This window comes from Sphaerodactylus townsendi, linkage group LG08, assembly GCF_021028975.2.
Source record: "Sphaerodactylus townsendi isolate TG3544 linkage group LG08, MPM_Stown_v2.3, whole genome shotgun sequence".
Taxonomy (NCBI): domain Eukaryota; kingdom Metazoa; phylum Chordata; class Lepidosauria; order Squamata; family Sphaerodactylidae; genus Sphaerodactylus; species Sphaerodactylus townsendi.
The window spans coordinates 31,437,674-31,455,250 of NC_059432.1; the positions used below are offsets into that span (position 1 = coordinate 31,437,674).

Sequence of the window (17,577 nt, forward strand, 5' to 3'; positions counted from 1 at the left end):
ATTAATGTGTTCACTATGAGGGAGCAGAACATGATATCCAAGGACAGAAAAGGGAGGGGGGAGAATCCACTTCTCAGACCAGCACAAGGCTGTGCCATTGGATTTTCCCTCCCTGAGGCACCTGCCTCGACAAAGGGGTGGATCCACTGGTGGGCAGCCCTCCACACTGGTGGTAAGTGGCACTGAACATCATGCCAACACCCCTGTGCCATCGCCACCCATGTAGCAGGATCAGTCTGGATGCATGACTGGGGGAGAAGCCATTGCCTCTGTTACACCAGCAGCTGGGACTGTGGATTTATGCCACATTTTTGATGGGGCAAGTTTTTTCAGCCCAATGGGGGCTTTCCAGGAGTGGGAGGGATTTTTTGTGTTTTTTGCATCCTATACCACCATAAAACCCTCTTGGGAATGGTAGTGCGAGGCAACCATTGCACTGTAATTGGGTGCTTAGTCCTTCCCATGTGACAGTCCTTGGACCCAACCCGAGGATGCTTCCATCATTTTTAAGCCTAATGCTGGCCATTTAAAAATACCACAGTGCTGTAGGACAAGGTTTCCTTGAACCCCAGCTTTTCAAGTGTGGAAATAACCATTGGCAAGCGGGTGGAGGGGGGAGAGTGCTTCATCCCACTGTGGGCTCACTTGATCCTGATTTATCAGGTGTGAGTGATTTCATCTACAGTTTAGAATATATATCACAAGTTTCACCGTGGTACTGCCTGGACATCTGACAGATTTTAGCAATAACTAAATGTACTAGAAAAAAAGGTTACTGTACCTGCCTTCATCCTTATCTCCTTTATCTTTTACATGTGCCCCTGTTACTCTTTGAGCTGCCTTTCTGCAGTTAAACTAACAGAGCATGTAATATCTCATATATTCGTATTTCAGAATTTTCTGTTAGGCTTTTTACATATAGCATTGCTCTCCACCCTTCAAAATTCTGCAAATGCTGGAGCAATGCAGCTGTTTTATGGTGCGTTATACTTCTTTCTCAGTCAGCGAGATGGCATTTTACTAGACTAGTCATAGTGAGGTCTAACAATCATGTCTTATAGAAAGAAAGTAATTGGGTTGGAACTTACAGCTCTTTCCTGTTAAGCGAGGAGCCTTGTTCCCTTTGGCAAGACTTTTTTCCTCAACAGCATGACTCCTCACTTAGCAAAATGGTCCCCATTGTGTGGTGAGTTTTCATCACACAAATAACTTGTGACTCAGCTATGCCCAAATGCCTTACAAAAACCAAGTCAAGGAAGCATACTCTGGAGAGCTTCAAGAGACAGGTCATTACAGAAATGTAAAGTATTAGAAGGGCAGTTGTTCTTCAGTCTGATGGCAGGGAGGAGGATTAACTCTCAGACCTTCATTAACATATCTAGTGTGTGACTGAGGCTAAGGATACTTCTGAAAGTCTCCTCCTAAGAATTTTTTTGCCAAATTTGAGAGTTCTAAATTATGTTGTCTTATTTCAAAACTGGAACCAATGTGCTATGTGTCTTCCATTTTTCATTTTTGTTTTTAGTTCAATTTTCCTATGGGGAAATGAATGTGAGCAGTTCACTGCAACTTTTAAACCCTAAACTGAACTAAAACTTTAAGTTTTAGTAATGCACATACATGTGTTTATAAAACACTGACAAGAATAATGGTGTTAAGATGCTTTATGCACAGTATTTTACTAATACTAATTTTACTAATACTGTGTAAAAAGGATCTTAACATAAAGTTGGGCACAATCTTTCTTTTAATCTGAACATGGTTATGATCTTTCGAATGCTTTCTTATGAAAGTTGATCAGTGAGGACTTGCACATGTGTCATAATGAAGGAAAAGAGACCAATGAGCTGCAATTTGATACAAAGTGAGCATGTTTCAATTGTAGCAACAGTTTTAGAAATTCTCCAAACACAGCATTGAGAAAGAGTTGATACGCAGGGCAGGATGAAACTGGGACAATTAAGAAACTGCATGGGGAAGCAGCAATGGTGTAATGGTTAAGAGCAGGTGCATTCTAATCTGGAGGAACCGGGTTTGATTCCCTGCTCTGCCACTTGAGCTGTGGAGGCTTATCTGGGGAATTCAGATTAGCCTGTGCACTGCCACACACACCATCTGGGTGACCTTGGGCTAGTCACGGTTTTTTGGAGCTCTCCCAGCCCTACCCACCTCACAGGGTGCTTGTTGGGAGGGGGGAAGGGCAAGGAGATTGTAAGCCCCTTTGAGTCTCCTACAGGAAAAAAAGGGGGTATATAAATCCAAACCTTCTTCATCATCCCTAAATGGAACTGTTATTCTGAGACCCCTTTGTGGTGCTGAAAAGTGTAGTCAATTCACAGCTGACCCCATGCAGGGTTTTCAAGGCAAGAGATGTTCACAGGCATTTTATCACCTGAGCCTCCACTTGGGCTCAGAGAGTTCTGAGAGAACTGTAACTGGCTCAAGATCATCTAACATCCTTCATGTGGACTTCTCCAGATTACAGTGTGTCGCTCTTAATCACTATACTCTCTGGCTCTCATAAGGCTCCTTTACATGTTTGATATGGAGAAAAGTGAGATGGATTTGGAATAATGATTTGCTAAGCGACTTTTCCATTGTCATTTCTCCATTTGTCTCTCATGTACACCTTCAAGTGCCATTAAAAGTGTAACTCTTCCTTGAAGTGAAAACGTTTCAAGCTGTAGTTAGGTAATAGACATGTTTACATGGATGCTTCCCCATGGGAAAATGAGCAGTTGAAATGAGAGCCACTGAACAGCGTATGTCTAGAAAAGATATGTGGTATTACTTGAGATTATTCCAGTTCCGTAGTGCATTTCTAGGATGTATTGTGGTAATTCACCTGCCAACAATGTGTGCTGTGATCAGCACTGGTTTATAATCTTCAGCAATGTCTTGGATTGGGTTTCCAAAACAGTATGAAGCATGGAAATTTTTTTAGGGAGAAAAAGATAAATTCTGTCACTAACACTTTTTTGCTTTTTGTTTTGGTTACCACCTATTATTTACCTATCATATCTTTAATATAGAGTCACCAATGTGTACAGTAGCGATCCTGTGCCAATGCTTTACAAATCTGTTGGTGCAGTAATTCTACTATGCCCTTTCTTGCTGGGGTATCTTGATAATAGCTGTTTGTTTCGGTGGCTGACTGACCTTTGATCATCTGGAGTTCCCTTTGGTGACACAAAAGCATGTCATTTCAGGAAGAGCACATTCAGCTTCAGCAAAAATGACAGAACATGACAGTCATGAAGTAACACAAATTGCAGTACTGATTCCAGAGAGAGCTTGAATAAGAAAGAAGTGACAGGAAAATGCTTAATTATCTTACTGAAGCTAATTTTCCATATGGACTTTTACAAACATTTTGGTATCCTTATTCACAAGGGTTTCTAGATAAATAATAGTTAAAGATGAAGTTGTTATTTGCAGATTGATCCATGTTTTATTTGTTCACTTAATTTGTAGTTACCTTTCTTCCCAAGTGACCCAAAGCAGTTTACATAGCTATTACTTTGTTCCTTTGAGGTGCCCTAATGAACATAAATCAACTTTGATTGGATTTGGGAATTTTAACCTCTGCAGAGCTAATTAATATGACTTGGCTGTGAATTTTTCAAACTGTCATGCCCACCGATGACATTGTCTCTGTGTTACTATTACCAACAAGTATGCCTCAAACTTTCCTAGTAAACTGAAGCAAGAGTTTACTTTGTTCGGGTGTAGATGCTGTGCTTCCTTGTAGTGGCACTTTGCTTGTTTGTTTTTTTATTTTGTTTTCTGTAAGATCTCATTGTCTTGGTTAAGAAATGTCTTACTCTGTTCGTTTGATGGTCCCGATGTGTGTCGAGTGAGATATGGCTTGTGTAAAGTAACGCAGAGAATAGCATATAGCATTCTAATGATGCTACAGTAGAGATGTTTTAGAGGCAAGAGGATGTAGAAGTGTGGAAGTGAGGGGGAGGGAAATGGGGTGGGGGCGTGTGTCTGTCTTCTGAAGATCTTTGGGAAATTTGGGGAAACAGTAAAAAAACAACACTTCAATCAAATATTTTCTATCTTTGAATGTGTGAAATGCTTTTTAGGATACTAAAATGTTTTAAAAAATAGACTTCCATGTGGATAGATACCCAGAGAAGAAAAGTTGCATGTGATTTATAATTTCCCCGATCAATTTATCAATTTTGAAGTACTCATTCTGTGAAGATTTACATGGTCAGTACTAGTATTGTGTTGATTTAAATGTGTGTTTCGGGAGAACCAGTGTTGGTGTAGTGATTAGGCTAGGGTCTGGGAAAACCAGGTTTGAATCCTTACTCCGCCATAGATGGTCGCAGGGTGACCTTGGACCAATCACGCACTTTCACCCTAACCTACTTCACAGGGTTGTAGCTGAGACGATAAAATTGTGAGAAGAGAATTATGTAAACCACCTTGGGTACCCACCATAGGCAAGAAAGGTGGGGTGTAAATGAAGGAAATAACTAAATAATTTTCTGGTAATGGGCACAAGGGAGCACACCTCTAATTTAACACTACAAAAGATCATGAGTTGGCCCCACTTCATTATCCATCCCTCCATTATCTCACCACCCTTCTTCCATGTAAGAATTCCTTTCAATGAAGTACTTGCAGATCCGCTGCTGGATTTGTATCTTCATACGATTGCCTGCTGAAACTACTTCATGTGGCTCTAGGCAAGTGGTTCCTTTTCTTGTTTAAACTTGCCTTTCTCATTCAAGTACAAGCTATATGCTAAGTGTAACATTGATGGCCACTATGACTTCTGCCTTATTTGCTATTCTGATTTATTAAGAAATAGGTGAGTGTTTAATGCTTGTGTTAAAGAGCATACTTCATAGTGTAGCCAATCATGAGATGATGTGCACATTTTTTTTTCAACATGGGTATCTGTATTAATATCTGCACTGGTGGATAGAGGGTAAGTGATACCCTTACAGACTATGAACTATGCATCCTTCCAGTGAAGTCAACGTGAATGTGTTAATCTGGAAGCATATTCACACTCCATATAATCCCATTCCAAAATGCATGAGCAGTTTTGCAAAAGAAACAAAATGCTGACATTATCTAAATGCAGCCAGATTCCAAATGCCTACATCTTTCTTAATAAGACAAAACATCAAATACCAACCTTCAGTGACATTTCCATTAAAATGATTGGTAACTTTAAACTGTATTAACTAATATGATGCAAAAAATAGCTTGGTTGTTATTGATCGCATATTCAGTCAAGCTTGTCATCTAATAACTATCAATAAGTACAACAATGAGCTTGCTCCCAAGAAAAGCAGCGAACATAGAAAGATGAAAACACTATTATGCTAACCACATTGAAACAAGAATTATAGATCCTTCCTGGGGGACTTTTCCTGACATTCCTATCGGAAGAGAAGAATCCACACAATATCATGTTAGGAAACTGTTAGCTAGACAATACAATTGTTTTAGTGACCCTAGTATATGGGCATATTTCCTGAAGGCTTACCTTCTCCCATACTTCTCTGCCTATCAGTTAAGATCATCATTGGAAACCTTATGGGAGCAGCAGTGGTTAAGAGCAGATGCACTCTAATCTGGAGAACCGGGTTTGATTCCCCACTCTGCCACTTGAGCTGTGGAAGTTTATCTGGGGAACTAGATTAGCCTGTGAACTCCAACACACGCCAGCTGGGTGACCTTTGGCTAATTACAGCTCTACGGAGCTCTCTCAGCCCCACCTACTTCACAGGATGTTTGTTGTGGGGAGGAGGGAAGGAAAAGGAGATTTGAGTCTCCTACAGGAGAGAAAGGGGGTATAAATCCAAACTGTTGTTATTGTTGTTGTTGTTTGTTGTTATACAAACTCCTGATTTCACAGATTAGTTGGACGAGTACCCCGAAGAAGAAGAAGAAGAAGAAGAAGAAGAAGAAGAAGAAGAAGAAGAAGAAGAAGAAGAAGAAGAAGAAGAAGAAGAAGAAGAAGAAGAAGAAGAAGAAAGGAGGAGGAGGAGGAGGAGGAGGAGGAGGAGGAGGAGGAGGAGTTTGGATTTATATCCCATCTTTCTCTCCTGCAGGAGACTCAAAGGGGCTTACAATCTCCTTGCCCTTCCCCCCTCACAACAAACACCCTGTGAGGTAGATGGGGCTGAAAGAGCTCCGAGAAGCTGTGGCTAGCCCAAGGTCACCCAGCTGGCGCATGTGGGAGTGTACAGGCTAATCTGAATTCCCCAGATAAGCCTCCACAGCTCAGGCGGCAGAGCTGGGAATCAAACCTGGTTCCTCCAGATTAGATACACGAGCTCTTAACCTCCTACGCCACTCCTATGCCCATATACTAGGGTCACTAAAAAATTGTATTGTCCTGCTAACAGAAGGCTTTTCAGTAGGGATTCTCAGGCTGTGGATGTCTCCCTGCAGTCTTACATGTTGCTGAATGTACAGTTTTTTAGTCACTGGGCAAATACATTTCATTTTTTCAAGCTTTTTTGAACCCCTGTAAAATGGAGATTTTAGTTGTCCTTTTTATATGCTACTGCTGTTTTTATGCCATTTTAGGAAGTTTTATGATCACTACCCCAATTTCAATCCAATGATAGTTTTAATTGTTGTTGACAAATTGCATTATTTATATGTATATGGCATACAAACTACTGACCAATACTTCTTCTTATGCATTCTGTTACAGCTGCATTAGCATGCAGAAGGAGTTAACTTTCAGCTTGCTTTATAGATAGTATGCTGAAATCATGGCAGAATGGATCTAAACTTACCCTGTTAATGTTTCCCCTATTAAGGTCGAAATCATTTAGACTGAGTGCAAATAGTTATAAAGAGCTGGGGAAAATTGAATGTTTAAGACATGATTGTTTAATAATCAGTAATGTGATAGCATCTTATGAAACTCTATTAAATATAAGTGGAGGGGGGAAAGTCTGTTCATCAATATTTACAGCTGAGATGTTTTCTATTCCTTCCCTTTAATGGTATGATTTCATTCGCCAAAGCCTCAAGCCAAATCACAGAAATTTATATATAGATACATATACATACACTCACATACATACATTTTAATCTCCCTTTTCCCTTTTAAGTACATCCTAATTATAAAAGTTTTTATTTTATTTTATGCTGAGTTACTAAAAGATAAGAGGCGAAGCATTTAGTAATATTTGGATCCTTAACCTGCAGGAAAAAAAGAAAAACCTTTATAATTGCTCATAAATTATTCTCTACATCTTCACCAAATAAAGGACATTCAAGAACTAAGTGAGCCAAGGCACCCTTCATCCAGAAGTGTATTTAGGGAAAATAGATGCCAGGCATAATCTGAGTTTTACGGAGAGGCCCCATGGACCCCCACCATGAGGTGCCCCCACTACCACCCTCTGCAGGCCCAGCCCGAGTGGGCCTCGGTAGGCCCTGATCCCTCCCATCAGGTGGCTCACCTTTTCCCTCACCTCTTGCCAGTTGCTTGGTTTAAAAAAAGAAAGTGGGGGTGGCAGGGAAGAAACCTCGATTTTCCAGCCGCCCACTGGAATCTTCACCCTGGCGCACATGGTGCATGCACACATGCGTGACCTTTCTCCACCCGCCCTTTTCCTCTAGCACTGCTCCCCCTGGGTCTTGCAACCTCTCACATTTCAAACTCTGCTCTATACTGATCGCCAGAGATAGACACCACTGAGTCACCTTTCTCAATGTGTCCCCCTTTCTCTTTGTCCCCCCTGCCCAACTTTGGAGAAGGAGGGCAAGCAAGTGGAGTGCACCAGCTGGTGTTTTATTGCGCAGGGTCCTCCAAGCCTGGCAGCTGGAGGGGGAGGCAATGGCGGTGGCACATCAAGGAAAGAAGCCCCCCAGGCCTGGCTACCTCCAGCAGCCCTTTCCGGCTGGCAGCTGTATGACTGTTCCATTGCACAACTACAAGGCTGCACTTATTTAAACTGATCGCACAACCAAACTGCACAACACCCTTCACCTGAAAGCTACTCATCCATGGTAGTATGAGGAGAACAGTGGTTGCTCGGAGGGGCCCAAGTCAGGGTGAGGGGCTGATGTGCTGCCCCATGGGGTGGGGTGAGCTTGGGCAAAGCCGCCGCCAGAGGTTTTGAGGCAGTAGGAGTCCACCAGGCTGCCAGAGAGGAAAGCAAGTGGTGACTCAAAGTATGGACCCAGGAGGGAGAAGAAGGCAGGGTTTGGGGGTGATTTTCTGCCCCCACGTGTCTAAATGGCCTCTGCCTGGGGACATATGACCCCATATGTCCTCCTGGGCAGTATGCCCCTGTTTTCATCCCAATGTTACAACAGCACCAAAAGACTGGAAAAGGGACTCCAGCAAAGTGTCCTTTAACTTCAGATGATGGTATGGCATTTAATCTGGCAGCCCTCCCCCCCTCAAAAAAATTACAGTATCTGGGAATAGTCAGAGAGATTTTAAGTATGCTGGGAGGGTCACCAGAGGTTCTAATCCATTATAAGAATGAGAACACACTCTTCTTGTTTGCAGAATTGTACTTCTGAAATCTAACTTTATTACCTCCTTTTTTCACATTCTAACACTACTTTACAATTCTACATAGATAATGAAAAAGCAGAATTGAACTTAGTTGTTCCAGTCTATGATCAAGTGACCTCTTCCAATTAAAAAGTTTTCTGTTTACACAAATAAGAGGAAGCTTTATACTTACAAAAAGAAAGAGTGTTGAGAAAGGACAGGATAAGAATAAGAAATTATTGGTGTATAATTTTTTTAAATTAGTTTTTGTAATTGTAGCATAATATAGTAACTTCCGAATGTACAAACTAAAAAGCATTTGGATAATACAAAGTAGAAACCAAAAAATAAAAAGATGTAAAAACCATCAACACTTATAATTTCAAGCTCTATTTCTTCCCAGTTCAGACTGCCATAATCAAGCCTGCAGAGGTTGGTGGACCCCCCCCCCCCCGCACACATACAGTAATTGAAGTAGTAGCCTGAAGTGTAAGGGGGAAATCGGCAAACGTTGCCCAGTTGTTTCCACCAGCAAAAAAATATAGTTAAGACTGAGGCCACGGTAATAAAAAATATATCAGTGTATAACTGTTCCATATGTGGGACTGATAGTACATTAAAATAATTATCACCTTAGCTTCATGCTTATAGACTTTCTTTCATGAGCCATAGTATCTCAAATGGATGCAAATTGACAATGGAAACTTAGTTCTTAAAAACTTCAGAAATCTGTATGTGATGTTTTTTGACAAGGTGACTTAGAAGTATATCTCTACATGGTAAGATGAATAATCAGTGTGTTCTGGAAAATGTTTATCTTGTGCACTTTCCAAGGTATGGTTGTTGTCAATTTCACTACTCGGAAGTACTTTCAGAAGAATTCTTAAAAGAAAATGATGGAGTGAAGTCACCTTATGTTCTGTTGCAGTTCAGAGGAAAATATTTTTGTTCTCTTCATCTATTTTAAATGAAAACATGTTGATTATTGATATAATTGGTGTGGTTGTTGCAAATCTGCAACTGCTGTTAAAAAACCCAAACTTAAAGTGGATCTAAATTCAAATAAACTAGTTACATCTGTGGAAGGTTTTAAGGCAAATCCACACATTACAGACTGCATAAAAATTCATAAGTTTCCAGTTCAGTTCAAGTTTACGGTATGTGGAGAGGGGGATCTGAATCTGTCATTGTGATTACAGAAATTGAGGGCAGCTGACAGTTCATATCTGAATGACTCCAGACCCAACCTGTGTATCCTGTAATGTGTGAATCAGGCCCTAATGGTACAGATAGCACCAGGATAAGTGATTTGATTATTATGCCTGAAGTTATGTATTTGTGTTTGGTGCTAAAGGGCACTAAAATATTACGAATGTGTTGTATAATGGATTTATATAATAAAATGAATCTGACATGGGTAAAGAAACGGACCATCCTACAGCTGATATTCTCTCACTCACTGAGGCCGTTTCCGCATGGGCATTAAATGGTGGCCTGGAGACGGTAAAAACGCCATCTCCAGGCCGCCATTTGCACAGGGGGCGCAGCTGCAACGCAGCCGCACCGCCCTCGCGCCGCCCGCCCGGCCTGAAGCTGGCGTTTTCCCAGAGCACTTCCCAGCGCTCTTTTTGGGGAAATGCTGCCGTGAAGCCACTGCCGAGCGAACGGCAGCAGCTTCACGGCGCCTCCCCCACCCACCACTTACCTTGTCCCCGGGCCTCCAGCGTGTCGCCGAGGCCTGGGGACATGCCCCCCTGCCCTGTGCCGCTGGAGCAGGCGCGCAGGGCCAGGGGGCGTGTCCCCAGGCCTCGGCGACGCGCCAGAGGCCCGGGGACATGCCGGGTCGGCCGGGCGCTGGCGCTCCGTGGGGCTGGCTGCCCGGCTGTTCCCAGGACCGTCCATGCAGACGGTCCCAGCGTCGTCAGGTCAGCGTCGGAAAAGCCGACCCGGCCGTTTCCGCCTTCGTGCGGAAACAGCCTGATATTCCTGTTGCTGGTGCCAGAGGGCTTGTTATTTCCAAGCTCTGTTTATATCAATATATCAAAATATCAAGAGAATTAGAGGTCAGCGTTGTGTGAGCTTCTTTTTGTTACTTGAAACATATGGCAACATGGAAGGGAGGGGCAAGGGTGAAAGCATGCAAGGCAGCATGAGTGAAAGGGAAGGCTGATCATGGGCTGAGGGAAGATATCCGGTGCAAAGCTGTGCTCAATGGCAAATTCCCTGCTCTGATGGCAAAGCAAATTAAAAGTCTCGCTAAAAGTGGTTTCACTTGCTGCACAGAGAATAGAAAGTAAAAGTGGGCCTTGTGGAAACAGATCCATACAAGAAATCCTGCCACAACAGATATTCACCTCCATTCCACAGCAAGCATATTGTGTGCAATTGGCCTAGTATCCTTTGGTTAACAAATTACACTTGATCTTTGCCGATAGACCAAGAAGCAACATTTTGCCTGAACATTATTTTAAACCAGTAGGACACTGGACAATAGGCCCATTCTCTCTAAATTATCCCTAACTGCTTGCAGCCATCTAGGCTGGAAGGCATCTTGTAGAATTAATGGAGAAAGGCCTTTGTGATTAGAGTGTACCTTAAGCCACTGATAAATTGATGATAGAAATATTCTAGCCTCAGTTTTCATTTTACCAGCTTCAAGATGAAGCAAGGTATTAAATATTTATGATTAAACCTGTAGAGTAGCTCAGAGAAATTTACATCCTGTCCTCTCTAATGATAATAGGCTCAAAGTTGGAAGCCCAGAATAAATGTCATATAATAGCTGGGCCAAATTGGCACAATTTTAAGACTGCTAGTACATAAAAAACACCTTTACAATGGAAGAGCTTTAATACAGAGTGCACTGTTCTTTCAGCAGATTTCGCCACCATGTTATAGTGCTCTCAGTTCAACCCTGAAGCATGTACCACCATTCCCAAGTATTTAAATTTGTTGATTTGCTCAATTTGCTCAATTTTATTCCCTTTCATCATCCGGCTTCACTTTTTTGAGCACCTACCAAAGGACATAACTTTTGCTTTATTGAAGTTGATTTCAAGATATACATTTTCACAGTAAAGTGTAAAGCTATTTAGTGCTCTTCAGAGCACTAGCAGATTTCTGGATAAGAGCACAGTATCATCTGCATATAACAAGATGGAGTGGCATTCAACAGCACCGATATGAGCAAGTACGCACCCTTGCCTGACTTCCTTAAAAGTTTTTTTTATCAGTAAGAATTCGTTGGGGGTTACATCTCAATCTAAGAGAGGATTGTTTATGTAAGAAGGTATAGCCTTTTGCTCATACTAGAGGCCTCTAATTTGTGCCAAAGTTTCATCCACATTATTGAATTGCCTTCCGGTCTATAAAAGCAGTGTACAGAAAAGTCAGGCTTTTGGTGGATTATTTTTCAATTAAGTGCTGTAAGATTAAACAGTATTCAGCTGTTGATCTTTCCTGTCTAAAACCCACTTGTTCTAAGGCAATAAAGTCTTCATGCTCTAACCACATTCCAAATTTATACAGGAGATGTCTTGAGTATAATTCAATTCTAATATTCAAGTGGCTGATTGGCCTATAGTTGGTTGGGTCATTTTGGGGCCTTTTTTTTAAAAAAAATAGAAACAATAATGATCAACCCCCCCCCCCCCACTCCTTAGGGGTATGGCCAGTTTGATCAATTTAGTTAAAGTAACAAGAAACTGTGCCCACCAATCTGTATTTTCTTTCAGAGCTTCAGATGGAATTCCATATGATCCTGGGGCTTTCCTGTTTTTTTAAGCAAGTAATTTGGGATTTTAATTTTTGTGAGTTTATTGGAGGCCATGGTTTAAAATTTTCTATCATCATAAGAATAGTCTGAATGTGATCATAAAAAGAAAGAAATCTAATTACCAGGAGGGTAATATTTCCTCATATTTGCTCTCTCATCTTCTCTTAGTCTGCATGATTCACATATAATGACACACTATGGCTTGCTTAAAAAATCCAAGGAGAATGGAACAAAATTATAGCAAGCAGGGAAGGAGAGAAAAAAACAAAGATTGTGTGGTGCCTTCCTGATTTTCCAAACCATGGTTTGGATTATATGAAACATTGCTTTTGAATCCAAGCCACTGTGAATTCTATCAACTAAACGCAGGGGTCTGCAACCTGTGGCTCTCCAGATGTTCATGGACTACAATTCCCATCAGCCCCTGCCAGCATGGCCACAGGTTGCAGACCCCTGAACTAAAGTTTTAGCATTCACAATCCAAATCATGGCTCATGGACTATGTTTGTACATCTGATATATTTGAACATGCTTTCTTTTTATGTAAATAATTGTTTAGTAGATATATTAACAGCAGTTTTAGAGGAAAGATGTACGTTTATCCATTACCACCATACAATATTTCAGCAGGAGGAAATGCAGTGAGAGAATGTAAAGCATTGGACTAAAGAAATAGAAATTCTAGTGTGTACATGGAGAAGTTTGTCTTCAACTCAGGGAACTCCTTAAATTCTGGCCTCACATTGTAGAATCAGTGTGCAGATAAGTGATTGTGCACACCCAGTATGCTCACTTGTGGTATGAAATATGATGAGAGGATCTAAAAGACACCTCTGGCACAGATATTATTGAACTTGTGAAAGGTGAGTGTAATTTCACTATGAAAAATTAGAAGTGTGCTGAGATTTTACTAACAGATGAATGCTGAAAAGCCATGTTTGCCAATTGCCAGGAGAATGCCCTGAGTGTCTCCGTTACAAATGCTGAGATTCTGTCAACTTTGTACATAAGTTAAATCGATACAAAACATGTTCCTTCAATATATTCTAATATGTATGCAGATGCAGAAGTAAACACCTGTAACAGGCAAAATACAGTTAAACTTTGTTTTAGAGGCTTGAATACCATAGAACTGTTAGAACATAGAATAATCAGAAGGAGAGGAAGATTCTGTCTTTCTTCCTTCCTGCTGCAGACCTCTGACTAATCTCCCTTGCTGTTCCCGGGAGTTCAGTCTGTCAGCACAGATTTACTGTGGGTTCACTGCCAATATGGCAACACAGTCATTGTTGAGGTTTATTCAGATACTTTAGCCGTTCCCCCCACCCCACTCCATATAATTTACTATAGAAATATGTGTTTTTCTTGCAGGGGACACCAGCAAGTCTAGTGAGGTATAAAGTCGACGTTGTCCAGTTTCCTTACAGTGCAAGTATCTTTGATGTTGAAGAAGATTCTGGGCGTGTAGTAACTCGTGTGAACCTTAATGAAGAGCCCAGCATGTTATTTAAGGTAATGAGATAAACATTTAGCTTTATATGTTTTAGCCAAATGAAAAATACTGCTACCTCATTGACACTACCACTACCATTAACACTGTGTAAGCTCATGTAAATATCAGTCGGTTTCACTCATTGGTGTGTTGGTGCTTTTTTATATGTGCTCTCTGCTTCCCTGAGCAATGACAAGATCCAGGGATTGCACTTCCAGGTTTGATTTCCCTTGAATGGAAGAGGTTAGAGACTTGTGGAATTACCGTACATACTTGAGTATAAAACGAGGGGGGCTTTTTCAGCATTAAAAATGTGCATTAAAATTCAGCATTAAAAATTCAGCATTAAAAATGTACAATATCTCCCATCAGAGCTAGAACAAGTGAGATATCCTGATCCTATGATGATCATCCTTCAGCCATTTCACAGATTTCTTAAATTCAAAACTGCTCTTTCTCCCACACAGAAGCACATTTCCCCTCTCCTCAGCTGGGGATGAGAGGTCCCTTTCTCCCCATCTGCTGAGTAAAACTTTCAAACATTCAGCACCAATCAGAGAATAATCTTCAAACTATTAGCTCTCATTGGTAAAATATGCACTATAAATTAATGGTTAGCCTACAGTAATAATGTTTTCACTGAGATTGGTTTTATTTTATTTTTATTTTTTATCTATATCTATAAAGTAAAGCATAATCCAGAAATTTACTTCCCCTCAAAAAGCAGTGATCATTTAATTGGGGAACAGAGAACATAGCGTGGAAGTGGATGAGTGGTTCCTTATAAACAGTGTCAAATGAACAGCCTGCTGGTACATTACAGTTCCTATGTTACAGTACTACATGGAAATTCTTGCAATATTTTATATGTGATTGCAGTTTTTTCAGTATAGTACACAATTCTAGCATACCACACCAGCGTGTAAGGATCCACTTCATGCTACTGATGAATTGAGTTCTAGCCAGTATTACCAATTAGATCTGAGAAGATGCCATATGACTTCTGTTCAGTTGCATCTGCCCATGTTTAAATATTGTACCATTGCTATAGCAATTATTTGCAGCTTGTCCACACAGGAAAATCCAGGGCAAAGGTAATTATAATGCAATATACAGCCTTGAGTAGGTGCAGGCTTTGTTTTTGCCACCTAAAACATACACAGCTCTCAAAATGGAATTTGTTGCGAAATGTCATGAACAGGATAAGAATATTCAATAAATACACATGTGGGGGGCGTAGTGTAGACCCTCCCCACACTATTTCCTCCCAAGTTTCTATTTTTCTGCTTCCTTCCTCCTTCCCATCTTCCCATCTTCCCCTCCTTCCCATCTTCCTTCTTCCCATCCCTCCATCCCACCTTCCCATTTCAGTCTCCCTCTCCCCTTAACTAAAACAAAATACAACCCCCCAGAGTCTCTAGAATATTTGGGGGTCCCTAGCAACCCCTCTAATGGCTGTCAGTATCTCACAACATAGTCTTGTGAGATTTTATTTAGCATTCATTTCTTAAAGCCACAGACATAGCTTCTGTTACTCTTGATCTTTTAAACTTCCCCTTTTTTAGTATGTTAGATTTTTCCACAACCTTTCACTAGAATTTGTAGAAACATCCCTTCTGTTTGTCCTCAGTCCTATTGTGTGGATCTTTTAATCCACATTTTGGGTCCAAGATCATAAATAAATATATAACATAATTATTCTTGCAATATTCTCTGCTCTAGTAATGCCTTGAAATGGATGGCCCAGTAGTCTGAGAAGCTAAGTAGGGTTGGCATTGGTTGGCAGACCATCAACAAAGACCAGAGTTGCTATGCAAAGGCAGGCCATGGCAAACAACCTCTGTCAGTTTCTTGCACTGAAAACACTGTGGGGTTACCTTAAGTTGGCCAGGACACAACTGCAGTTTCCACCACCACTCCATTAATTCAACACATTTGGGAAGAGAAATGTATAAGACTATTATAATTATCAAAATAATGTTATTTTATTTTCTATTCACTGCTTTCCATGCATATAAAATAAAGCATTGTATACTTCACTGGCATTGTGAATTTGTGGGTTTGGTTATTTTCACATTTTCAAAAAGACCGAAAGCTGAAATTTAAAACTAGAGCAGCAGTTTTCGTTCCCTTTGCAATATATTCATTTGCTTGTGTAGCATATTAGGTTTAATCAACACAATGCAAGCCTCTCCCCAAATCCACACAATGTGGTAACGTCTTGAAAAAGTCCAATATTGGGGCTGGGGGGTGGGGGTGATACCCATCAAAAAAGCTAGCTGTACAACATTACCTTTATGTGTGGATATTGAGGTAGAACATCACCCTGTAATAATTTCTCCTACTTAAAAAAAGAGGGAAGACTAGTTAAACCAGAAGAATAAATCAGTGCATGTACAACTGAGAAAGAAATTGACAGCTCATATGAGAGTCAGTGTGGTATATTTATTTTATGTATGTTTTGGTTATATTGGTTAGAGCATCACACTAGGACTGGGGAAAACAATTAAAGAGTTAAATTGCATACAAAGACATAAAAATAACAAAACATTCATCAGGAAGGAGGCATCACTGAGGGAACACCAAATACAACTAAATAATCTTGGCTTTTTGGCAAAAGATTTCAACAGAAAGGGACAGATGAATCTCCCTGGGTGAAAAGTTCCAAGGTTTCAGTGCAACAATCAAAAAGGCTCTTTTCCAGCTTGCCGCCTGTCTAATCTCAGTAGGTGGAGGCACCCAAAGCAGGGCCTCTGAATATGATCAAAGGGTTGGGTGAGTTCATTAGGCAGTCATCCGTTATGTTCTTTCTAACCATATAGCACTTTGAAGGTCAAGACCAAGCTTCTTTGTTTGTATGCCAGCATAGAAGGGCCAAGGTCTCTGCAACCCATCTGGTCAATATCCTTTTATCAGTGGAGTTCTAAACATAATTATAAACTTCTGAAGGCCAAAATACATAATATGTCCAAAATGTCTCTAAATATGGGTGTGTGACTCAGCTCACAGACATGCAGTGGGGAACACATCTTTAATAATGCTTATTTGCTTGACTCTGGAAAGGAGCACTACAGAGGCGTATCTGGGCCAAACTGAGCCCGGTGCACATTCTGCATTTTCTGCCCCCCCCCCTTGGCACCCCCCGCCCCCCTTCCCACACTTACCTTAGTTCCTTTCCTTGTTCAAAACTTTTTCAGGCTGCAAAAGGCCTGTTCTCAGTAAAAACGGCTTGATAGGACCTATACTTCCCAGGTCTCCTGGGAACTGTAGTTCCTCAGGCCGTTTTTACTGCCAACAGGCCTTTTGCAGCCTGAAAAAGTTTTGAACAAGAAAATGAACTAAGGTAAATGTGGGAAGCGGGATGGAGGAGTGCCGCGGGGGGATTTGGGGGGCGCCGAGGGGAAAGGGGGAGGAGCCTGGGAGTGATTTTTGCGTCCCCCCAGGTGTGCGCTCAGTGCACAGCCCACCCCCCACCCCTTTGTAGCTCCACGACTGGAGCACTACAAGGGAGGAGAAAGAGCTTCTGGTTTCTTTCCTTTCCCATTGTTGCCATCAGAAACAGCAGCTGGGGTGTTTTACCTTTCTCTGACTCCACATGTTTTTTTTCCACACATAGAACCAGGGAAGGGGTAAAGGCCATTCACTGCTATTTCCACTGCCTTCCCAGACATCTTATTTTGTGTGTGCAGAGTGAAAAGAAGCAGTCACCTCTTTTTAAGACATCTCACAGACCTCTTTTTTGTGCTGTGCAGAATGGACCTCTGTTTAGTAATGCAGTGTAAATATCTGCAAGCAATTACATGATGCTGC

The 17,577-nt window shown here is 41.2% G+C and overlaps 1 protein-coding gene across 5 annotated transcripts in view; it reads left to right on the top strand.

Moving 5' to 3' along the window:
- PCDH15 (protocadherin related 15) overlaps positions 1–17,577 on the top strand; it is a 904,280-nt gene that overhangs the window by 765,125 nt on the left and 121,578 nt on the right. For all 5 annotated transcript variants that reach the window (XR_007245346.1, XM_048507034.1, XM_048507035.1 and 2 more), the window contains one exon: positions 13,647–13,787. Coding sequence is in view for 4 of the 5 variants with exons in the window: in XM_048507034.1 (XP_048362991.1) it covers positions 13,647–13,787 (141 nt within the window). In the remaining variant the exon portion in view is untranslated. The remainder of the gene's footprint in view (positions 1–13,646; positions 13,788–17,577) is intronic.